Source organism: Protopterus annectens, chromosome 12.part0 (genome assembly GCF_019279795.1).
Source record: "Protopterus annectens isolate FY-2018-M chromosome 12.part0, PAN1.0, whole genome shotgun sequence".
NCBI classification, from domain to species: domain Eukaryota; kingdom Metazoa; phylum Chordata; order Ceratodontiformes; family Protopteridae; genus Protopterus; species Protopterus annectens.
This window is the reverse complement of record NC_056746.1, coordinates 477,416,178-477,442,274: the sequence shown is the minus strand read 5'-3', so window position 1 is coordinate 477,442,274 and position 26,097 is coordinate 477,416,178. Positions and strand designations below refer to the sequence as shown.

The window sequence follows — 26,097 nt, the reverse complement described above, 5'->3', positions numbered from 1 at the left end:
CAAGGAAGGCTTTTCTAGGACAACTCACCAAGGGCTCCAGGACCCTCATCCTTTCTCCTTGAATCAGTTTAAGTTATGGTAATTGCCCCATACAGCTTAGGTTACTGCAACAGTGATCCATATGAAGAACATAGTACAGTTGTATAAATAAACTTATTACAGTAGATGCTTGAATGATCACTGTTGCAGTAGCCCCCTCCAGCTCCCTTATTTTTCATGTTTTCTGTTCTCACCTTGGCAATCTTCATTATTTTCCTAGCATTGTCTTTCTCAGGGCTTTAGCCTCCCTCTCTCTGTTGGCATGAGAACACTGAAGGGCTTGGCACCCAAAGCTGTCTTTTAGTTGGCTGAACTCAAGCTGATTTATGGTTTGTGAATGTGAAAGGTGCCATGAAGCATAGAAGCTGGTTGGCTGTTATATCCTTAGTTGTATATAACCCATATAACTTGGGCTAGTGCAGCAGCATAATCTTGAACTCTTCTTCTCCTCCTTTTACCCGTAATGCCCTAGCAACCTAACATACCTCAGATCTCATTTGCTGCCATTATGGGTAAAAGGAGGAGAAGAAGAGTTCAAGGTTATATGATCTGGAAGAAGCGGCAGAGTTGGATCTGAGCCCAGCAGCTGAGGAATGAATGAAAATGGACAACATCGGATCAACAATTTCCTTAAGAATACAAAGTCCAGCACATTAAATTTCCTAGTAGCTTTGTTTACAATCTGCAGCAAAGTACCATTGCAAATGATTACTGCTGTATTCTTTTTGGTGCCAAAAAAAGACAGGGGACTTGAGACCGGTTTTAGATCTCAGCAAACTAAATCCGTTTGTTCAATATACAAAGTTCCGGATAGTCTTGGTTCAGTCCATTCTGCCATTTCTGCATGAGGATGACTGGATCAGCTCAGTAGATGCATACTCTCTCATAAAAATTAACAGAAGATACCTACACTTTTGGCTGGAAGCCAGTCATTACCAGTTCAGAGCACTGCCCTTTGGTCTCGCCACATCCTCCAGGGTGCTCACCAAATGCATGACAGTTGTAGCAGCTCACTTGAGACTGCTGAGATTCCAAGTGTTTCCATGTATAAATGACTGGCTCCTGACTGCTCCAACCATGCATCAACTGATTCAAGCAATGGACTATATACTCTAGCTGTGCTCCCATCTGGATATGTCAGTCAATTACAACAAATCTCCGTTCATACTGACTCAGAGTTTGGAATTCATTGATGTCACCTGAATACAACAACTCGTAAAACTTCTCTTCCTCTACATCGAATTGAAACCATTTAGTTCCTAGTCAATAAAATAATACAGAAATGGTCTTCTATTCTCATGTTGTAATATTCATAACCTTTGGGTTACCTCTGCCTAGAGATCCAAACATTCTGCCAATATACAAAAGCTTTAGTCACTGCAAGGGATGTCTGAAGTTGGCCATAGGGTATGTGGGCAGTAAAAGTGCCGTTTGCACATACCTTCCTTAGAACTTCTCGGCTGACAGTTGAATGTCCGCTCATCCTGCTGTCTTTGCCATCTGATCCGGTGATTAAAGAACTACCCCATTGGGGCCTTTTTTTCTTGTTCTTCTTTAGTCACTGCATGCCTGGCCAGGCTCATGTCATCCAGAAAAGGAAAGTGTCAGTGCAGATGTCAGATCCCACATAAGAACAACCACGGCCTGTGTCTTTTCTGCCTAGGGCCCAACCATGACCATATGGCCTGCACGATTTGTTAGGCCTTTGTCCCATTGACTCTTCATAGCTGTCTGCACCCCCCTTAATATCTATTTAGAGAACCAACACCTCAAACGTCTCAGTCTTGCAATGGAAAGGCCATCTGGCCATACTGCCAAGCCACCAAAAAAGAAGGTTAAAGTTACCAGGCCTGAGCCTACTGCTGCACCTCTTCCACCTGATGATCCCCCTGTGGCCGAGGTATGCCTGGAGGAACATACTGAACCAGACTACTCTGATATAGTGGGTGCTGGTCCAGAAGCTGCAAAACCAAAGTTTGAAAGCAAGTCCATTGAGGCTACGCAGGCATCAGGTGGCGACAACGAGGGGAAACCTCAGCTCACTGCAGACGTCCAGGCTGGTCCTTCCACCATTAGGGAGATGTCTGAACCTGGGCACTGCTTAGGGGCCTACACCCTCCAGGCCTGTTTCTCCTTTAAAAAGGAAACAGAAAACTAAACGTGTCTTCACCTTCTGAGAACTTACCTAATTGTCAGGCTTTCTCTCCAGACTTTTCCTGGTCCCAAGAAGGGACGGCCCATGGAGACCCATCTTGGATTTCTCTCACCTCAACCTTTTTCTTCCAAGTACACAGCTTCTGCTTGTTTACACTTCAGACTCCATTTCCACTGCTAATGCCTCAGGCATTTTTGGCCACATATCCCTATATGACCCAAATATAGGAAGTACTTGTGCTTCTCTGTGGTTTCCTCACATTTTAAATTTTCTGCTTTACCCTTTAGACTGTACAGCTCCAAGGGTATTCACAAAGTGTCTGGCTCCAGTGGTAGTCTATTGCAGGGTCTTAGGGATACAGATTTTGCCATATCTGGACGATCTCCTGATCTAGGCAGATTGTTATAGTACCCTCCATAACCATCTCCAAATGGTCATTTCTGTTTTATAGTCTTTGGGCTTCACCATCAACTTCCCCAAATCCCCATTTGAGCCAGCAGCTACAGCCTCTGTAAAGCACTCCACTTGGAAAACTGTGCTTTTGGTGGCCCTGACATCAACCAGGAGAGTGTCCCTCATAGTCACCCCACCCTTTTTAATTTTTCACAAGGATAGGGTAATCCTGCAGACTAACCCATCCTTTTTGCCTATGATGGTCAATGAATTGTCCCTGAACCAATGTATCCACCTCCCCACCTTTTCTCACAACCATAAAATGAGAGAGAGAGAGAGTCCTGCATTCCATTGATATTCACAGACAATTAAGATTCTATTTAGACAAGACCAAGTCCCTTAGGAGATCAGAGCAACTGTTTGTCTCCTTTCATCCCAGAGCTCTGGGAAAGGCTGTGACAAAGCAGACTGTTTCTACCTGGATTTCCAGAGCCACCTCCTTTTGTTTATACCTACCATGGCAAAAACCTGGACTCTAGCATAAAAGCACATTCCACTAGGGTCATGGCCTCGTCTGGAGCATTTTTCAAGGGGATGGATACTGTTTTGTTCTAGAAGCAGCAATTGGACATCTGTCCATACATTCACCAAGCACTACAAACGACCACATCTCCAGATCCAGAGCAGGTTTTGATAGGGCAATTATGCAACGATTTTTTGGATAATAGTTACAAACCACCCACTTCTTCCCTTTGAGCTATGGCACTCACCCAAAGGTTATGAATACTGCAACATGAGAATAGGAGGGCATAGAATAATTGTGTAAAATCTTACCATAACTATAGATGTCCTTCTGTTTCATGTTGCAGTATTCTGTCCCACCCTTCTACCCCCCTGGAAAAGAGAAAAGTTTTGCTGGATGATTCAGGACTTGTGCGGCTATCCTGGAAATGGAGTCCAACTGGGGCATTCACTACTGAGGATGGTACTTGTAGATGTCACTTTTATGCCCCACGTACCCTACACCCAACGTCAGACTTCCCGCATACCTTGCAGTGACTAAAGCTTTTGTATACTGGCCGGATGTTTGGATCACTAGGTGGAGGTAACCCAAAGGTTATGAATACTGCAACATGGAAGAGAAGAACATCTATGGTTATGATAAGATTTTACACAACTATTCTTTCTTCCTATCTAGCACCACTAGTACTTCAAGATTTGGGATCCATGGCACTGCAGTCACTCTGGTATCACTTGCCAGGTTCCTTGTGAGAATACTTCAGTGGACACTTGACACTCAATGGTCTATTCTCCAACACCTATTATCCATGCCATTCAAAATTACTCGTGTGCAAGAATTACCTTCTTTGGTGGATAGAGTCCAAGCATCTCCACAAAGGCCATCCTGTTGCTCTCCCTCAGCCCAAGGCCATAGTGACCACTGATGCCTCTCTTCTCTGGTGGGGGCATTTCCTGGGAAGAACATTCTAAGACGCAGTGTCGCTGATGAGGCCAAAATCCATATCAATGTCCTGGAGATGGCAGCTGTCCTCCTGGTGTTGCAGGCCTTTCAAGACACTCTTCCAGTTGGGACTGTTGCAATCCAGATGAACAGTATGTCAGTAGTCTGGTACATAAACAAACAGGGAGAACCAGATTTTACCCTCTTTGTCAAGAAGTTATGAGAGTATGGTAATGGGTGATTGCTTCTTTGATTGCAGACAAATAAAGCAGGTCCATTCTGATGCATCACAAGTGGTCTCTCAATATCAGTGTGGCAGAGAGAGTCTCCTGTCAGTGGGGCCTACCATAATGTGATCTGTTTGCCTCTCGCCTCAACAACAAATGCAGCATTTTCTTTTCCCTGATCCCTCCATTGGGGGAGTCACAGCGAAATGATCTTCTTCACTCTTGCCCCCCCAGTCTCCTTTATGCCTTTCCTCCATTACCCCCGTCCCAAAATTTCTACAGAAAGCATCTCAATTGAAGAGCATGGTTATTTTCTCTTTGCCCTCAAAATTTCTACAGAAAGCGTCTCAGTTGAAGAGCATAGTTATTTTCCCTTTGCCCCTTACTGGCCTTGTCAGATTTGGTTTCCCTTCCTCTGACCACATCTTCTACATCCATTGTGGCTTCTGGATCCATTTCCAGATCTCCTGTCTCATCAACAGGCATGACTCACCCAGACTTAACAGGCCTCAAGTTGACCGCATGGTTTCTCCAGTAACGTTGATTGCTAGACAGCCCAGGCTATCCTCCCCCATCCATCACATTTTGTTATCTTTACTTAAAGCTTCTACCAGAAAGATTTATAAGAGTAAATGGAAAAGAGTTATTTTTTAGGCCCTAAGCAAAAACTTAAAACCTTTTTGAGCACCGATTTCAAATGTCCTTGACTTTTTGGCAGCAATTTTTAATGACGGCGTTATTTCTTCAGCAATTAGAGTACAATTAGCAGCCATTTCCAACTTTCATCTGGGAGGAAATAATTCTACTTTAGCTTCTTCTAAGCTTTGAAAAGACATTCTAAGGGGAACCTTTTTACTTAGACCTGCTTTAAAGGATCCTTCCCCTCTCTGGGATGTAAGCATTATACTTCAAGCTTTAACTCACCCCCCCCCCCTTTGAACCTTTTGCTAAATATGATCAAAATCTTTGACCTGGAAAACTGTTTAATTAGTTACTAGTACATCTGCCAGAAGAGTGTTGGAATTTCAAGCATTGTCCTCTTAAGTCCCCTTATTTAGTTTTTCACAAGGATAAGGTTTCTCTATGGACTAATTCTTCCTTTTTACCAAAAGTGGTTTCTGAGTCCAATATGAATCAGGTCATTTATCTTACAGAGTTCTTTCCAAATTTTTTGAACAAAGGCGAGTGAGTATGTGTCACATTTGTTAGTTGTGCACAGATGCTTAAATTTTTACCTTCGCAAACTAAAGATCTAAGGACATCCAAACAATTGTTTGTTTCCTTTTCTGATTCAAAACTGGGCAAACTAGCATGTAAAGTTAATTTGGCCAAATGGTTAACTGATTGTATTACCACCTTTGTTTATAAAAAAAAAAAAAAACAACAAAACAAAAAAAAGTGGGCTTACCCTTGCCAGAACCACCCAGAGCCAACTCCACCAGATCTATGACAACTTAATCAACCTTTTTGTCTAGAATTTCCTTGGATGATGTGTGCAGCTGCAACTTGAGCTAATCCTTATACCTTTATTGCCCATTACAAACTGGATCTGGTCTCTAGGGGAAGAGCAGCCTTTGGCTCGGCAGTGCTGCGTAATATCCTTCCTTAGAGCCCTCCAGGGATTTGGATAGCTGAGGACTCTGTCCCAACAATTGAGGAATGAATGAAAATGGACATCAGATTAACAAGTTCTGTACTCACCATAAATTTCCAACAGTGTTGTCCATTTTCATTCTTCCTCAAATTCTCACCCACCTACCCCCTCTTTTTCTACACTTGGAGAGATTGAAGGGTTTAGCAGGGATCTCTGTTCTTATTTGAGCTTCAGCGTTCATTCGTTTTATTATTTTTCACTGCTGTGTTAGACTTATGGGCAGCAAAAAAAGATCTAAGGTATGTTAGGTTGGTGGGGCATTATGGATAAAGGGAGGAGCTCGAGAGTTCAAGATTCACGATTTGGAAAAAGTGTCCAAGTCGGGTCGGATCTGAACCCAGCAGTTGAGGAAGAATGAAAATGGACAACAATGATGGAAAGTTATAGTGAGTACATAACACTCTATTATTTCCTGTCAAGGTGTAACTCCTTTTGATGTACAGTGACCGTGGGGTTATAAAGCATAAAATACTGCTCTATTATTCTGATAAACTGAAATCTAAACCAGTGCACAGAAGATTAATAATAGAGTATATGGAAGCAAATCATATGGTTTAGGATTATCTGATTTAAGGAACACAGATAAGGCTAATATACACAAGACAAGCAGAAGGTTGTACATCAAGGTAGAAAGGGGGATGATGAAATGGGGCAGTTCAAGATGTAAGGAGAGAACAAGAATTTAGATGCTGGTTCCTAAGGAGAATTACAGCTGTACATAATATTACATTCATAAAGTAGCAGAAAGTTTTCTAAGAAATAAGCCAACATGGGAATGGAGAAATGAGATTTTACCAATAGGGTTAACTACAAGTAGGGCTGTAGAAAGTAGGTAAGAGGGGGTCTGGAACTTACTTGAGAAAATTAGCAAAGAAACCAAGGTTTTGAAAGCAAATAACTAGAGAAGGAAATGTACTAGAGTGGGACAAGGCCAAGTAGAAGTTTGGACTGTGGATTAGAGACTGCCTTCCTTATCAGCATTTGATAACTGAGTATAGGCAAAGAGAAAGGGATAGGCGAGTGCTAAGTGAAAGACCATCTTTGGTAGATTTAGTCAAGTCTAGAACAGATACTACCGTTAAAAAAGAGATAATTATTAGGGCATATAAAATATTAAATGGTAACTGTAACAGTCTATCAGAAGTGTTCAGAAAAGTCTGGGAAGAGAGATTGGAAAGGCAGTATGCAAAGGAACAAGAAGAAGGCATCTGTGTGGCTCCCAAGTATGCAGCAAAGTCTATAAGGTTTAACATTTTTGTTTGACTGGGTTTGTATAGGTATTTTTATACCCTAAATGGACTCCAGGGAATTGGCAGATAGCAAATGCTGGATGTGTGATGGGAAAGATAGAGGTAATTGGGAATATATCTTTTGTTGGGAATGTAAGTAGTTAGCAGATTTTAAAAAATCCTTAGAGGTACATTGTTAGGAATGATGGTGAGAGCAAATGGTTGTAACTTAGGAAAAGATTCTTTGGAGTTGGTAGAGTGGATCTGAATTGCTCAGATGTAGCAAGGCCTTACTAAGTTTAATGGTGTCAGCTGCAAGAAGCAATTTCTAGATCATGGAAATTAAAGTCTAACCCAACTGTAATTAAACTAAATATTAAGTATGTAAAAGAGCTGGAAGTGGGATTGTTAGAAAGGGGAAAACATTATGTTGAAATAAATGGAACTTGTGAAAGCAGTATATGCAGAGTTATGTTCAGAAAGAGGAGCAAGGTTTAATGGAAGGCATGAATTGAGCAATTTTTGTAATGTTGAAGTGAATGATTGTTAAAAAGAAAATATATGTATAATGCATGGAAAAAATTAAAAATGTTTACTGTGGCTTATTTTCTTTTCTGGTAATGTACCTGTGCATGTCATTGTTTAAAATTTGAATAATAAAGGTGTTAAAAAACAGCTAATACAAAGTAATTGCCACAGTTCTTCATAACCTTAACCTTAACCCAAAAAAAGCTAATGCAAAGTAGTTGCCATCCTTCTTCATCACCTACGTAAGCTGACTTCACTTTTCACTAATTTGTAGATATGCTGCATGAATTACAAAACTATATTTCATGATAGACGTTATATGTTAAGTGATGTCATTAACAGCTACTTAAGAGGTTTTTTTTAGAAGACATGCCTATCCCTGACTGAAGGATGACAGAATGCCACTTGATTTACGTATGAGGATACTTCCTTCTCATACCTCTCAATTGTCCAAATGTTTGCCTCATATTTTTCATCTGTTCCTCTTAAAATTTGTGGTTTTCTGTCAAATCAGAGGAATGAAGTCACTAAATAATGACATACATTTGAGTTTCACACTTCATAACCTTCATAAAATGCATGCTAATACAAATCCTGTTATTTTAGCAGTTTAATTTTGTAAGAGCAACATTTAAAATATGGCCATATTTGGGCCTTTCTCCTACCATTATTTTAGGCTTTGTCCAGATTTCTTGTGCTAAGAGGTAGAGAGGTATGTTTCTTCCGTACCCTAGTCGCACAGACCCTACAGGCTTTGTTCCCCTTATTTGTTTAGTGGATGATCATAGTTGATGTTTGCACTCTCTCTCTGTACATGAGTTTATTGGAAGTGCCTATTTACATAAATTCGCCCATCTTCAAAATTTACCAGCAGTTGTTCAGTATGAGATTACTTGTGTCACAGTTGCTAAATTTTCACCCTGAAGGTGCCGTCCGGCACCTGCTTCCAGCTGCCTGCGAATGTGAAACATGTCAGTACTTAAGTAGCTGATTTTGTGTCATTCATTGTTTTGATCTGCACAGAATTAATTGCTGAATATGAAGGCTGTGGTGAAGTCTAAAATAATGGAATCTAGATTATTCTTCACCTGAAGCACCATAAATTCTCTTTGATAGATACTACATCAATTATTTGTACTTCCAGTCCTCTTCATCTGTGCAGACACCTCTGCTTGTTAAATTGGTTGCCCATCACTGGACAGGGTGCACTTTTTCATGTGCATTTAATGGAATGCAGAAATTAAAAAGGGAGGCTTAGTCTGGTTGGTGTGGGACTCTCAGTTTTAAAAGGAAAGGTGTGCACATTTTTCTGTTGGGGGTATGCGAAAGTCTGGGAATACAGATACTTTACAACATGATAGAATCATGTAGTAAAATTGTTGCAGATGAATGCCACCCAGTTTTATTAAACATTGTTCCTTTTGCCCTAAACTAATTTTGTTCTCTGCAGGAGATGATCTTGGTGAGAGTTCAATACTGCATTCAAAGCACAGTGGCACATCTAGTCCAGAGTTATTTGATTCTCAGCCATCGACTACAGGTTCTGCAAAGCAGACACCAGCTCGGAAAACCCCAGAATCCTTCTTGGGCCCCAATGCAGCGTTAGTTAATTTGGATTCACTGATAGCCAAACCAGCACCACCATCTACTTTATCTAATCCTTTCTTAAGTCCAGGTATGTTCTGCAGTTAGAGAATTGTAGTGCGTTTACATGGAAAAGGTGTATCTGTAGACTTCATTGCATTCCTCAATGTGCAATATGTTAATGCTTCCTTGTATTGGTCATCGTGTTAGTTAGTGTTGTGATCATTTCCAAAGGACCTTTATATCGTCTGTTTTTCAAAAAGCTAGCCTAGTGTTACAGTTCAGAACTTAAAGTATAAACAATTTTACTTTTATTTTTGCCTTTACTTTTAAAGAAATTAATTCAGTATGCAGTTATATCACTTTTATGAAGTTATCAGTCACTTTGAGGGTTGCATGGATGCCAGGAGATTACTGGATTCATACCTTTCCTTACAGCCATGATTAACATGCAAGCCATGTAACCTATTTCTTCATTTTTACATGCCAGCCTGACCTTGACACTGGCTTTGTTTCTCAAGTCTTGTGCTACGTATCTGATTTCCTATATTGTTTCAGATGTGCGTGAGTCTGTGTGTGTCTGTGTCTCCTTTCTCAGTCAGGGAACAGTTGCCGTTCCCATGATACCAGTACAGAACAAGCAGTCTTGATGTAGAGAAGATGGAATTCGAAACATTTATTATCCCACATGATCTCAGGTAGCCAAAGGATCATGAAAGACCCCATTATGCATACTTCTCACACAGACGTCTTCCATTTCAAAGAAGCTGCAAATATCCATTTTGTAAAATGGTATATAAAATTAAAGATTAAACTGTAGAACTTGCATCATTGAGAAACTTTGCTGCCCTTTTCCACCTTAGTTATGCTTGCTAACCCCAAACTTTCCCCAGCCCCTAACTGTAATGTGCATCTTATCTTAAAAACGTTCTTTCCATAACACTACCACAACATAAGACAGCTCATACACTCAACACACACACACACACACACACACACACACAAACGTATATGTGTGTGTGTGTATATATATATATATATATATATATATATATATATATATATATATACTCACACACGTGCACACAGACTCTAGATCTGCCCCCTCAACTAATCGTTAACCTAACCCTAAAGCACTTAGTCATACTCTAAATATATCCCTTACTTAACCCCTTCCATAATCCTAAAATACACTCATGCTCACACACAAAATTGATCCCTTTACCTAACCATAAAACACAAACTTGCACACAAATTCCCAGCCCCACCACTTATTTTTTTCTACCATCCAGAAGTCGCTCAAAACAATGTTTACCGAAACAGCCCTTTGCTCAAAATGTACAGCATTTCACTTGCATCACACAAGCAAGTATTCACCAAGTGAACTATTGATCTCTCTCTCTCTCTCTCTCTATATATATATATATATATATATATATATATATATATATATATATATATATATATATATATATATATATATATATATAAACACCAACTTTCATAATCCAGAGTTGAGAAGGCCGACAAGATCAGAAAGCCAATGTCCCAGAACACTGACTGCGAAGTCCAGATAAAAGTAACCACTTGTCCAAAAAAATGTAAAATTAAACCCACCAATGTGAGGGGCCTCACCCCCCACAACCCCCTAACTAAATGTGCCAACTCTGAGGTCATACTACCATAGGGGTAAGGAACAAAGTTCAGCGTGGTGGCCAAGTGGTTACTTGGAGTTCGCAGTCGGTGTTCCGGGATATCAGATATTCTTCGTGTTTCACTGTTGCAGTCATCACATTTAGGTTATCTTCCTGCAGGTAGCCCTCAGCTGGCCTGAATACCAGAGTCTTTGGATTCCTGTGCCTGATGCTGTCTCTTCTTCCATGATGTCAGGGGTATAAAACATGCAGCCGATGCCAATACATCAGTCTTTCTTGCCGTGTGGTGCCCGAAGCAGAAGCAGTTCACAAGTGCCAGTCGGCCGACTCCTGAAATTTTCGTTTTCGAGTTTCAGATCCAAAGTCTTCAAAAAAGTAAGTACCCCATTGGGAATCCTTTTTCTTGCTCCAACAGATGTCAGTAAAAGTTAACAATTGTCTTACCTGTGGAAAGCAAATACCTCATAGAGTTTTTCATTCGCACTGCATCCTCTGTTTAGGCCCACACCACGACATCCCTCGCTGTTGGTTTTGTGCCTTGTTCAACCCCCGAACTATTCGTCGTCAGGTTATCTTTGCAGCAAATTATTTTCATTCTCAGTCTCCGTACTCTGAAATGGCTTCATTAAGTCATCCGACTACCGATTTTCTGAAAAAATGTAAGGATAAAGACAGACAGACCGCATAGGTCCAAATTTGCCGACGATGCTTCCATTAAGCTAGTCGCCAGTCCACCGGTACTCAGTGAGGTGCTTTCGCAGCCACTGATACCCGCTACTTCCGATTCACAGGCCTCTACTGAGACCCATTCGGAGTCCAGTATGCCGCAAGATGCTTCTTCGACTATGGAACCTACAGATGTTTCTGCCTTGGAAGAGTCCGGAGCCATTGTGCAGGCACTGGCTTCTGAGGGTGTATTGAGGCCTACAGACTTGCATTTTAACCTGACGCCATCATCTTCATCCAGGCCTAAAACTTGCACCACGCCTAGAAAACCAACGACCAAACCATAGGATCAGGCCCGTATGCCTAAAAAACAAATGCTTAGAATAGCTGAAGACCTTATTACCTTAATTAGGGGAAGCCACCCTTCCCCCTCTAAGAGACCTAGAACTGATTTTCCTTCTGATTCTTCTGATCAGGAATCTGTTCCTTCTGATTCCCAGGATTTGCCCTTATCTACCTATGAGGATTCTGATGCAGAAGAGTCCATTCCCTCCGCTTCCCCTCCAGAAGATTTTTCTTTTGGTGAAACCTTGCACACTGTTAAGGAGCATTTCCACTAGGAAAGCCAGGATTACTCTTACTCCAAAAAGAGGCTTAGGGAATTCTAACTCCTTCCTCAACACAGGCCTTTAGCTGTGTCCCTCCTGTTCTGGACATTGTAGATGATGCTTTCTTGGAATCTAGCCTTTCCCCAGACACTTTACCTCCAGCTCCCAGAAAACCTGACAGGTGTTAGAGTACCTGACTCTCACAAGTTCCTCTTCATGAATCCTACTGTGGATCTAGAGACCATTTCCCAAGGACCAAAAGGCATTAAGGCTACTGCTGCCACAAATCCTACCTCTTCTGATAGATTCTAGAGCCGTAGACAGATGGGATAAGAAGGTGTGCACTTCTACTACTTTGGCCGTTAGGGCTTTAAATTGCCAGTTTCATATGTTAAAGTATCAGCATATTATGGGTCTACTTAAACAGAAAATGATGTTGATTCCTGACTGTGCAAAACACAAAGAATTACAGGGGTTGATGCATTCTGCAGAACAAGTTGGTAAACATACTTTGCAGTGTGGTTTTGACGCTTTAGAATGATCTTGCAGGGCTGCTGTCACTGGGTCTGTACTTAAAAGGCATGCTTGGCTTAAGGAGCAAAACTTGTCAGATCATGGGAAAGCTAAATTACTGGATGCTCCCTTAAACCAAGACCACCTTTTTGTCAACAAAGCAGAAGTCCTCAAAAGGATGAAGGAAAAAGCTAAATCTATGCAAACTGTTAAAGATTTCCTACAAGTACAGCCTCCCAGATTTAGTAGGCATTGGCATTCAAAGAATTGGTCCTTTCCAGTCTCTTCCAGGCCTTCTCAGTCCAAACCCAGGAACAGCAGACCACTTAGGTTACAGTCTTAGGCTGCGCACAGGCCTAAGCAGTGGGGGCTCCCACTTCCAAAGCAGGGAGTAGTAAGCCACCCCTTATGGAAAAAGGGCACAATGACTTAACCTTAACCCTTCCAAGACCTGCTCAACTGCCTGCTCCCTTAGGAGGAAAGCTCACCTGCATGCACATGCAAAAAACTGGGAATTCATTACCCATGACAAATGGGTTTTGAACATAGTTTCCCAAGGATACAGATTCCACTTCCACACACTACCAACCCCAAATGGTTGGCCAGACCTACCCCCAAATCGGTGGGCAGAGGCTCAACAGCAGATTCTCTCTCTTCTAAGTATCAGGGCTTTTCAACCTGTCCCAGCAGAACAAAGGGGCAAGGTTTTTATTCATGACTTTTCCTGGTACCCAGAAAAGACAGCTCCTGGCGTCCTATCCTGGACCACTCTATTCTAAACGCCTTTCTGGTAATCCCAAAATTCAAAATGCTAACACTTCAACAGTTGCTTCCTATGCTAGGCAAAGATGCCTGACTGACAACCTTAGACTTAAAGGAAGCTTACCTGCACATTCCAATAAGGGAATCTTGCAGGAAATACCTACGCTTCAGGGCAGGCACCATGCACTTCCTTTGGCTTATCTACTGTGCCCAGGGTATTCACAAAGTGTCTAACTCCAGCCATTGCATTTTGCAGGCAGAGAAATATTCAAATATACCCATACTTGAACGATTGTCTGATTCAAGCAGAAAGCCAGGACTTGCTATTACAACATCTGGCATTCGTAAAGAAACTTCTAACCTCACTGGGATACACCATAAACAAAAAGAAGTCTCACCTAGTACCCTGCCAACAGATTGTATTTCTGGGAGCAAGCTTGAACACAACTTCCCAGATGGCTTTCCTCACTCTGGAGAAACAAGTTTATTTGACAACCTACTTCAAACTATTGGCCACAAAACCCCAGCTATCTGCAAGAAAAATTCTGCAAGCCCTGGGTTTCATGGCCTCTTGCATTCTACTAATTCTATATGCAAGACTGCATATGAGGAAACTACAATGGTATCTAAAAAGCCTATGGTGTCAACCTTCTCAGGACCTGGAATCAATGATTCCTTGTATAAAGACAGAGTTCCTTTGGTGGGCAGAGGCCTGCTGCCACAACAAGGTGCTCCCTTTCACTCTACCCCCTGCCGCCCAAACCCTAACAACAGACGCATCAGACTATGCATGGGGGGTTCACTTGGCAGGGCAATACATTCAGGGCAAATAGAACCCGAGACAGATGCACCTACATGTCAATCAAAAAGAAATGTTAGCTGTACAGAATTCCCTGACAGCCTTCAAAGACCGCATTCTTCCAGGACAACTGTTGGTAAAGACAGACAACACCACAATTATGTGGTACATAAACAAGCGGGGGGAACCCACTCATACCCTCTCTGCAGACTAGCCATGGCTCTGTGGAACACAGCCTTGAGCTACCAAGTACACCTACAAGCTCAATTCCTGCCAGGCAAGTTAAATTCACTGGCAGGCAACTTCAGCAGATATCTCATGGACCCACACGAATGGACACTAGAACCAAAAATATTCAACCTCTTGAGGAACAAATGGGGTACTCCAGAGGTAGACCTGTTTGCTTCCCTCAGAACTACCAATTGGACAAATTCTGCACAAGGACTCCCCACAGTCAAGCTTGGAAAGTGAATGCCCTGTCCTTTACCTGGGATAGCCTCTCAGTTTATGCCTTTCCCCCTCTGTCTCTCCTCTCGAAGGTTCTGGTAAAGATCAAACAGGACAAGCCAAGAACAATACTGATTGCACCAGACCGGCCACGCCAGCACTGGTACCCCCTCTTGCGCAGTATGACAATGCTGGCACCATGGCATCTGCCTCAGACCCCTTCCCTGCTGTCCCAGCAGGCAGGCCAGATTCTGCACCCTCAGCTTCAAACCCTGAACCTTGCAGCCTGGCCAATTCCTTGAGCTCTGCAATAGCATCCCTCAGTAAGCAGGTGCTAGATGTCATTCTGGAGGCAAGGAGGGCCTAGTACTAGAAAATCCTATGCTGAAAAGCGGAAAAGTTGCTGTTCCTGGAGCCAGACTCAGGGGATGGACACAACGGTGCCCAGCTTACCTCATAAATGCTCCACAAGGGCCTATCTTTCTTGTCAATTAAAATTCATGCCTCTGCCATTTCAGCATATTATAATACTGAGCCACCTCTCTTCTCTCACCCCCTGCTAAAACAATTCCTTAGAGGGGCCAAAAATGTAAGGACCCCCCCCCCAGGAGACCCCCCACTCCAGCCTGGGACCTTAACTTTGTATTGGAAAAGCTCACCCCCCCCCCCCCTTTGAGCCAGCTGCAACAGCAGAGTTGAAATTCCTTTCTTGGAAAACAGCCTTCCTTCTAGCCATCACGTCAGCAAGAAGAGTGTCTGAATTACAGGCCCTCATGGCAGTGAAACCCTTCATTATCTTGCATGCAGACAGGGTTTCCCTCAGGACCACCAATCCTTCCTTTATGCCCAAGGTGAGTTCTAGTGTGGCCCTAAATCAGTCCATTCATTTGCTACTTTTTTCACTAATCCACAAAACAAAGGGGAATGAATACTGCACTCTCTGGGCGTGCACAGACAACTTAGATTTTATTTGGACAGGACTAAGGCTCTCAGAAAATCTGTCAGGGGTCTGGCACATCAACAAGCAAGGGGGAACCAAGTCCTACCCTCTGTGTAGAGAATCTATGAGAATTTGGCTTTGGACGATCGCTTCCAACCACATTCTGATAGCAACGCACATTCCCGGGAGCTCCAACGTGATTGCAGACAAGTTAAACAGATGCATTCTTCAGCCTCATGAGTGGTCCCTCAATCTTCTGATAGCGGTGAAACCTTTCAAACACCTGGGCCAGCCTTGCTGCGACCTTTTCACCTCTCCAACCAATCACCTAGTAGTACTAGTACCAGTAAGTACTAGTAAGTGGTACTAGTAAGTACCACCTTGAGTCTCCCTTGAAAAAGAAGCCACTAGCCTTTAACTCAAAAAAGAGTAAATAAAAACAAGGTATCACAACTATAATATCTAAACTGAACATACTTTTTTTAAAGAACAAAGCAGTGCACAGAAGATCAAAAGCCACTAAAAATAATTTTTGCTGGGGGTAGGAGGTAATATGGTACCCCAAAATCTGTGGTCTGCCTGCACACAAGTCTAGGGAAAATGTAAAATTTGTATAAAACATGAAAGTTACCCCTTCCCTATTATGTGAATCTCAGAACCTCAATGCAGAGCACAGTGCCTTTGACAAACAACTAAGTTTTGACATACTAAGACAATGGCAGCATCCAAATGAGTTTTACTATATGTGGTCTTACATGATCCAATAACGGAGAACATGATCAGTGCAAGTGCTGCCCTCTCATCGCCGCAAAGCTCTCTGCTTGAAATTTTGCTATTTTCTTTTTTTGTAAATGAGATTAAAAATCATTTGTGAGGGTATTACAAAATGCCAGCAGATAGATAACACTCCTCCCAGCATGTCACCAATGAACTTAGCCTGACAGGCAATGGCTATATTCACTAGACTTATTACTAAATGTAGCGAAAAACAAATCTGTGCTATTCTCCCTCCCTCTACTTAATGCTGATCTTACTTCTTCGAGGGTTATATACTTAAACACTTTGGGTTGCACACAACTTGAATTGCAATTATTGACCTAAACATTTGGGAATTAAACTGGAGCCTTCGTAGCTGTGTATAGCTAGTCACAGATCATTAGGGAGGAATCTAAAAGAGACCTAGTACAAAGAGAAAGCTGACATTTTGTCCAGATAACTTAAGGTCTTGATCTTGAGACACTAATCTGTCATTTAGGAATCGCTGAAGTTTCTCAGGTTGTGTGATATGTTCAAACAAATACTTGCCAAAGAGTCATTTTCAATAGTGAGTCTGCTAAAAGATAAGTGAAGGGGAACTAGGACTTCTATGCACCAACAGGAGATACATTTGGAAATTTGTCTGCAAGAGTTAGCTTAGAGAAGGAGGGACGGGCTTTAGAAGAGGTGCCGTAAGAAGGGGATGCAGAACACACTTTCTAGAAACAAGAAAATCAAACCGATTTTTGGAGTGAAATTTTTGCCCTGATGTACTTTGTCCAAGGCATCTGAAGGGAAAACAGAGGAGGTAGAATTTAAGGGAGATGTGGACAAAACTATCTGTGATATTCTAGGAGGTGTGCACTCCACCTGCACCTATGTGGGAGCTACAAAGCTGAAAGGGGGCAGCAGCAAAACTACTTTAATCTGTCATGCAACAGTTGAACCCCATCTATAGTCAGCCATCAGATATATGATTTTAACAGTTACACCATGACTCTGTAAATGCAGCATAGTCTTTAATACTCTCTGCTGAATTCTGGGACATCCTTAGTCAACTGCCCATGGAAAGACGTTCCTGGCTGTTGAAAGCATTGGACGGTGGAACTTTTGTTCAGTGTTTCCCAACAGCTCTGCAAGAAGAAACAGTGAAAAGGTGTTGCTGTACCTGATCCTAATTAGCTACTAATTGCTGGTACAATGTTAATAGCACTTATGCTGTGCTAAAACCCAGAGGCTCCCTTCACTCTGGAATAAAATCCCAGTCCAGGTTAGGCAGAGTCCCTCATTGACTCTCTTCAAGAGGAATCTTGATGAGTGGATGGGAGATAGTAGGTTTACCCCAGGTATCACTTCTGCGTCACTGTTAGACAGAGGCACAGTATACTAACCTCGAAAAAGGACATAGCAAAATTCATTTAAAATGGGTGGCGAAAGCCAAACACACTCTGGCTAGGATTATAAATGCCCTAGGGCAGATAGCCTAGTATGAACCTATGAACAGCTGCTTAGTTGGCTTTGCTGCAGGGGCAGAGGAGAAGGCCATTTCAAAGCAAACCATTTCCAAATGGATAGCCCATTGCATTCATTTCTGCTACAAGCGCCATGGAAAACCTATCCCACAGGGGATACGATTACATTCCACCAGGGCTGCATCTACCTCTGCAGCCTTTCTCAGAGGAGTCCCTACCAGGGTCATCCTAGATGCTGCTACCTGGAGCTCTGTACATACCTTCACCAAGCATTACCACATGCCTGTTTTTTTCTAAATCCAGAGCTGGTTTTGTCACTGCAGTCTTGCAGGGCTTAATAGCTGGCCCTAATGCTCTTTAACTGACTCCTCCCTTCCTTAGCTGTGGGAATCAACCCAAATGTGATGACTGCAACAGTAAAACACGAAGAACATAGTACAGTTGTGTACACTTACCATAAATGTAGATATTCGAGTGTATTCACTGTTGCAGTCCTGGTTACCCTCCCTCCAGCCCCCTGAATTCTCTTGGCTCTACCTTTCCTTCTTTGGTATGTTTAAGTTTTCTGGTGTATTTGCTTTTTGATGGAGGTGTACCATAACATATAATTGCTTGCCATTGTGGGGGCACCTGACATCTGGGGCAAGAAAAACTGATGTAATAGCATCGGCTGCATGTTTTATACTCCTGACGACCTGACGTCATGGAAGAAGAGACGGCATCCGATGCAGGAATCCGAAGACTCTGGTATTCAGGCCAGCTGAGGGCTACCTGCAGGCAGAAAACCCAAATGTGATGACTGCAACAGTGAATACACTCGAACATCTACATTTATGGTAAGTGTACACAACTGTACTTTTTCTGATTTTGTCGGCATTCTCATCTCGTGATTGTAAATGTCGGTGTTGTGGTATTTCGGCCTTCCGAAGTAGACCCATATATACATTATCTATATTATATCTAATCTATATTTACATTTATATATATATATATATATATATATATATATATATATATATATATATATATATGGGTGTGTGTGGGTATGTGTATATATATATATATATATATATATATATATATATATATATACATACATACACATACACACACTCCTATACACTGTGTGGACGGCGCAGTGATGCAGCAGTAGCATTGTCGCCTCACAGCAAGAGGTTCTCCGGTTTGATTTTCCGGCTGGGGTGTTTTCTGTGTGGAGTCTGCATGTCCTCCCTCCGTTCGTGTGGGTTTCCTCCGGGTGCTCCGGTTTCCTCCCACGTTACAAAGACATGCATCTGGAGCATTTCTCCCCGGGCCTCCGCTGAAAATTGGCTTCATTCCAAGTTGGCCTTTCCCGGTTAATAAATGTTAAATAAAATAAAAATAAATAAAATATATATGGGTCCACTTCGGAATTTCGAAGTCTAAAACTTCGAATCTCATATTATCGAAGATCATATGTTGGAAGTTTTAAAACTTCAAAATCCTGAACGGAGATCAACATACAGCGGTGGACCGGGAGATTTCCCTTGTCCACGCTGTAGTGTGATCTCAGAGTTGGCATATTTAAGTTGCGAGGGGTGTGGGGGGTGCAAGGTGGCTTGCCCCCCGAATACACTTATGTGTGTTAAGTGGTGTTTCTGGGGAGGGTTCACAATTTCAAGATTCCAAGATCTCAAGATTCTGAACTGGATGATCTTCGTGTTTCACTGTTGCAGTCATCACATTTGGGTTATCTGCTTGCAGTAGCCCTCAGCTGGCCTGATTATCAAAGTCTTGGGTCCTGCGTCGGTTACTGTCTCATCTTCCATGACTTCAGGTAGTCAGAGGTATAAAGCATGCAGCCGATGCCATTACATCAGTCTTTCTTGCCGTGCAGTGCCTGAAGCAGAAGCAGTTCGCAAGTGCCGGTTGTCCGACTCCTGAAATTTTCGTTTTCAAGTTTCAGAGCCGAAGTCTTCAACTAAGCTAAGTACCCCATTGGGGAACCTTTTTCTTGCTCTAAACCAATGTCAGTAAAAGTTAACAATTGTATTTCTTGTGGAAAGCAAATACCTCATAGAGATTTTCATTCGTACTGCATTCCTTACTTAAGCACATACCACGACGTACCTCGCTGTCTGTTTTGTGCCTTATTCAAACCTCGAACTATTCATCGTCTGTTCATTTACGCTTCTAAATATTTTGGTACTTGGTTCAATTATCCAGAAATGGCTTCAGTAAGCCACCCGACTACCGACATTCCGAAAAAATGCAAAGATAAAGACAGAGACCGCATAGGTGCAAAGCTGCTGACGACACTTCTCCTACGCTAGTCGCCAGTTCGCCAGTACTCAGTGAGGCACTTCCGCAGCCGCTGATACCCACTACTTCAGATTTGCAGGCCTCTACTGAGACCCATTTGGAGTCCGGTATGCCGCAAGATGCTTACTCGACTGTGGAGCCTGCAGATATCTCTGCTTTGGATGGGTCTGGAGCCACTGTGCAGGCATCGGCTTTTGAGGGTATATTCAGGCCTACTGACTTGCATACTAAACAGACGCCATCTTCTTCTTCAAGGCCTAAAACTCAATCCATGCCTAGAAAACCGATGCCCAGACCACATGGTCAGGCCCCTATACCTAAAAAACAAATAAGAATGGCTGAAGATCTTATTACTCTAATCAGGGGAAGCCACCCTTCCCCCTCTAAGAGACCTAGGACTGATTTTTCTTCTGATTTTTCTGATCAGGGCTCTGAAATTTCTGTTTCCACTGATGACCAGGATTTACCCTTATCTACCTATGAGGATTCTAATGCAGAGGACTCCATTCCCTCTGCTTCCCCTCCAGAAGATTTCTCTTTTGGTGAAACCTTGCATACTCTTAGGGAGCATTTTCGCTGGAAAAGCCAGGATTACTCTGACTCCAAAAAGAGGCTTAGGGATTTCTTACTCCTGCCCCAACACAGGCCTTTGGCTGTCCCTCCTGTCCTGGACATTGTTGATGATGCCTTCTCAGAATCTAGCCTGGCCCCAGACTCTTTATCTCCTGCTGCCAGAAAACCTGATAGGTATTACAGGGTTTCTGACTCTCATAAGTTCCTTTTTAAAAATCCTACTGTGGATCCTGAAACCATTTCACAGGGACCCAAGGGCATTAAGGCTACTACTGCCAAAAATCCTACCCCCTGTGATAGAGATTCCAGGGTGCTGGATAGATTGGGTAAGAAGGTATACACTTCCGCAACCTTGGTCATTAGGACCTTAAACTGCCAGTTTCATTTGTTAAAGTATCAGCAGCATATTATTGGCTTGCATAAACAGAAATTGATGTTGATTCCTGACTGTGCTGAAAATAAAGATGTACAGGATTTAATGCATTCTGATGAACAAGTTGGAAAACATAATTTGCAATGTGGTTTTGCTTCATTAGATGCATCTTGCAGGGCTGCTGTCACTGGGTCTGTACTTAGAAGGCATGCTTGGTTTAAGGAGCAATCTTTGCCAGATCATGTTAAGGCTAAATTGCTGGATGCTCCCTTAAACCAAGACCGCCTATTTGGCAGCAAAGCAGAAGTAGTACTTAAAAAGATGGAGGAAAAAGCTAAATCTATGCAAACTGTTAAAGATTTCCTGCAAGTACAGCCTTCCATATTTAGTAGGCATTGGCCCTCTAAGAATTGGTCCTTTCCTGCTTCTTTCCAGGCCTTCTCAGTCTAAACCCAGACCCAGCAGAACAACCAGGCCTCAGTCCCAAGGGACTCACAGGACTAAGCAGTGGAGCGCTCCCACTTCCAAAGCAGGAAGTAGTAAGACTCCATCCTATGGTAAATTGTCTAAATGACTTAACTTTAAACCTTCCAAGCTCTGCTCAACTGACTGTTCCTTTAGGGGGCAAGGTTGCCCTGCAGGCAAAAAATTGGGAACTCATTACCCAGGACAAATGGGTTTTAAATATAGTTTCCCAAAGATACAGATTCCACTTCCACTCCTTACCAACCCCAAACGGTTGGCAAAATCTACCCCCAAATCAGTGGGCAGAAGCTGAAAAGCAAGTTCTCTTTCTTTTAAGCATCAGGGCTATTCAGCCTGTCCCAGAAGAAGAATGGGGACAAGGTTTCTACTCAAGACTTTTTCTGGTACCCAGAAAAGATAACTCCTGGCGTCCTATCCTGGAACTGTCTATCCTAAACACATTTTTGGTAGTCCCAAAATTCAAGATGCTAACTCTTCATCAGCTGCTTCCTATGCTAGGCAAAGATGCCTGGTTGGCAACACTGGATTTAAAGGAAGCTTACCTGCACATCCCAATCAGGGAATCTTGCAGAAGAGATACCTATGCTTCAAAGCAGGTTACATGCAGTATCAGTTCTCTGCACTGCCCTTTGGCTTATCTACTGCGCCCAGGGTATTCACAAAGTGCCTAGCTCCAGTCATTGCCTTTTGCAGGCAAATAAATATACAAATATACCCATACCTGGACGATTGTCTAATTCAGGCAGAAAGCCAGGACATACTATTGAATCATCTGGCATTTGTAAAGAAATTGCTAACTTCTCTGGGGTACACCATAAATGAAAAGAAATCCCATCTTGTACCCTGCCAGCAAATTGTATTCCTGGGAGCAAGCTTGAATACAACTTCCCAGATTGCCTTTCTCATGCCAGAGAATTTCATTTGACAGCCTACTTCAAACTACTGGCCACAAAGACCCAGCTATCTGCAAGGAAAATACTGCAAGCCCTGGGGTTCATGGCCTCCTGCATTCTTCTAATTCCATATGCAAGACTGCATATGAGGACACAACAGTGGTATCTAAAAAGTCTATGGTGTCAACATACTCAGGATCTAGAATTAATTATTCCTGTCACACCTTGTCTACAGATAGAGTTCCTTTAGTGGGCAGAGGCCTGCCACCAAAACAAGGGACTGCCATTCACTCTACCCCCTGCCGCCCAAACCCTAACAACAGATGCATCAGACTATGCATGGGGGGCTCGCTTGGCCAGGAAGTGCATTCAGGGCAAATGGAACCCAAGTCAAATGCACCTGTATATCAATCAAAAAGAAATGTTAGCTGTACAGAATGCTCTGACAGCCTTCAAGGATCACATTCTTCCAGGACAAATACTGGTAAAGACTGACAACACCACTGTTATGTGGTATATAAACAAGCAGGGAGGAACCCAGTCATACCCCCTCTGCAGACTAGCCATGGGTCTGTGGAACACAGCCTTGAGCTACCAAGTGCACCTACAGGCTCAGTTCCTACCAGGAAAGCTAAATGCACTGGCAGACAACCTAAGCGGAAATATCATGGACCCACACAAGTGGAAACTGGAGCCAAAGATATTCAACATGTTGGGAAACAAATGGGGGAGCCCAGTGATAGACCTGTTTGCCTATCCCCAGAACTAATAATTGGACAAATTCTGCACAAGGACTCCCCACAAACAAGCTTGGAAAGTGGATGCCCTGTCCTTCACCTGGAAAAACCTATCAGTTTATGCCTTTCCCCCTCTGCCTCTCCTCTCTAAGGTACTACAAAAGTCAAACAGGACAAACCAAGGACAATACTGATGGCCCCAGACTGGCCACACCAACATTGGTACCCCCCTCTTGCGCAGTGTGTCACTGCTGACACCATGGTGTCTGCCTCAGACCACAACCCTGCTGTCCCAGAAGGAGGGCCAGATTCTGCACCCACAGCTTCAAACCTTGAACCTGGCAGCCTGGCTAATTACCTGATCTCTCCATTACCATCCCTCAGTAAACAAGTGATGGATATTATTCTGGAGGCAAGGAGACCTAGTACGAGAAAATCCTATGTTGAAAAATGGAAAAGATTCTGTTCCTGGAGCCAAACTCAGGGGATGGGCACAGCAGCGCCCAATTTACCTCAGATTCTTCATTACTTAACTGAGATGCTTCACAAGGCCCTTTCCTTTTCCTCCCATCAAAATTCATGCCTCAGCCATTTCAACGCATTACAATACAGAACCACCCCTTTTCTCTTATCCACTGTTGAAGCAGTTCCTCAGAGGGGCCAAAGACTTAAGACCACCCAGGAGAGCCCCTACCCCAGCCTGGGACCTCAACTTTGTATTGGAAAAACTCACTCTACCTCCCTTTGAGCCAGCTGCAAATGCAGAGTTGAAATTCCTTTCTTGGAAAACAGCCTTCCTTCTAGCCATCACTTCAGCAAGAAGAGTGTCTGAATTGCAGGCCCTCATGGCAGTGGAAACTTTCATCATCTTTCATGCAGACAGGGTGTCCCTCAGGACCAATCCCTCCTTCATGCCCAAGGTGGTATCCAATGCGGCCCTTAATCACTCCATTCATTTTCCTACCTTCTTTTCTAATCCACAGAACAAGGGGGAATGAGTACTGCACTCATTGATGACTCTGATGCATCTGAATATGAAGACATGCAACCCCTCTCTGCTTATGAGGATTCTGATGCAGAGGACTCCATTCCTTCAGCCTCTCCACCCGAGGATTTTTCCTTTGGGGAAACCCTTCATACCTTAAGGGAGCATTTCCAGTGGGAATGTCAGGACTACCCACAGTCTAAAAAGCGACTCGGGGAATTCTTAGATCTTCCACAGCACAGACCCCTGGCAATTCCTCCTGTCCTGGATGTTGTGGATGATGTTTTCATGGAATCTAGTTTAACTCCTGACACCCTCCCTCCTGCTCCCAGGAAACCTGACAGGTATTACAGAGTCCCTGACTCTCGTACGTTTCTTTTCAAATATCCTACTGCTGACCCTAAGGTTATCTCCCAAGGCCCTAAAGGAATTAAAGCAACTCCTGCTAAGAATCCCACCCCCTCAGATAGGGATTCCCGAGCTTTAGACAGATGGGGTAAAAAAGTATACACCTCTGCTACTGTTGCTATCAGAGCACTAAATTGTCAGTTCCATATGCTAAAATTTCAGCAGCATTCCATGGAACTCCTCAATCAAAAAATATCAACTTTTCCTGCTTGTGCAGAAAATAGAGTTACAAGAGTCAGCGCATTCTGCAAATCAAGTAACTAAGCACGCCTTACACTGTGGTTTTGATGCCCCAGAAGCATCTTGCAGGGCAGCAGTCACTGGTTCTGTCCTTAGAAGGCATGCTTGACTTAAGGAACAGCCCTTGCCAGACCATGTCAAATCTAAACTTTTCAGAGAAAGAACAGTTCCACCACCGATTCTGCTAAAAACTTGAAAACTTTTAATAAAAATAAAATGATAAAATAAAACACACTGGCTCATAAACCGGATAAGCCCTTTCAGTGTAATACCTTTTTCAAATCCTAAATGTTAGCCAGTAAAACGTCCTGTTAAATACCTTCATTCTCTGGTATCCACTCATTCAAAGATACTTAGTAGCCATAGCAATGTATACACCCTTTCAATTAAGTTATTTAAAATGCTGAAGAGGTTTTCCTTTTAGTACAGGTTTTAAAGGAACAAATGCATTCAGACCTGGGGGCTGATCTGAACGCAAGTTCATTATCCCACTTCATTTCTTCAATTTCTGTTTGGTTTACTAAATCACCACCTGTTAGTGCTTCATGGAGCCTAGTTAGTGTCGTAAACTTAAATGAATGGCTACCATTTGCACTAATGTGCATATAAAGTGCATTGCTAGTAAATTTATTTCTTATGTCAGATAAATGTTTTAGGATGCTTTCTTTAAACATTTGGTTCGTTTTTCCTATGTAGTATGCCTTGCAGTGACTGCAGGTTGCCACATATATGATGTTCTTACTCCAACAATTTGCAAATCCATCAAATTTCTTAGTTAAGGGATGTATAAAGATAATTGAATTGTTAATGTAAGAACATGCCATGCATCATCCACATCTGAACGTACCAACTCTCCTATTCATTTAAAAGCTCCTATTTGAGGAGATAGCTTCAGTTTCTGTTTTTTACCATAGCAGTCTTTTTAGATTTTTCCTGTTTTTAAAAGAAAAACTGGGTTATCTCCAACAATTTCTCTAATTTTATTTTCAGATGTTAACACTGGCCAAAATTTCTTAATGATGTTACGAATAGCAAAATTGTCAGTACTATATGTTAACTGACATCTCAAGTTTGATTTTGGCTCTTTTTGTTTGGCCTTAGTTATTCCTCCTTGGTCTGAAAAATAAGGTCTTGCTGTCTGAGATCGTCGTTCCAAAGTAGTTGCTTCATTGGTTTGTATTCCTTTGATTGTATATCCCCTCTTGGTAA

The 26,097-nt window shown here is 42.5% G+C and overlaps 1 protein-coding gene across 7 annotated transcripts in view; it reads left to right on the top strand.

Moving 5' to 3' along the window:
- Nucleotides 1-26,097, top strand: part of EPN2 (epsin 2) — a 978,978-nt gene that overhangs the window by 707,899 nt on the left and 244,982 nt on the right. For 6 of the 7 annotated variants that reach the window (XM_044089576.1, XM_044089572.1, XM_044089573.1 and 3 more), the window contains one exon: nucleotides 9,138-9,362. The exons of the other annotated variant lie outside the window; for it this stretch is intronic. In XM_044089576.1, the coding sequence (XP_043945511.1) occupies nucleotides 9,138-9,362 (225 nt within the window). The remainder of the gene's footprint in view (nucleotides 1-9,137; nucleotides 9,363-26,097) is intronic. 7 annotated transcript variants of the gene reach the window in all.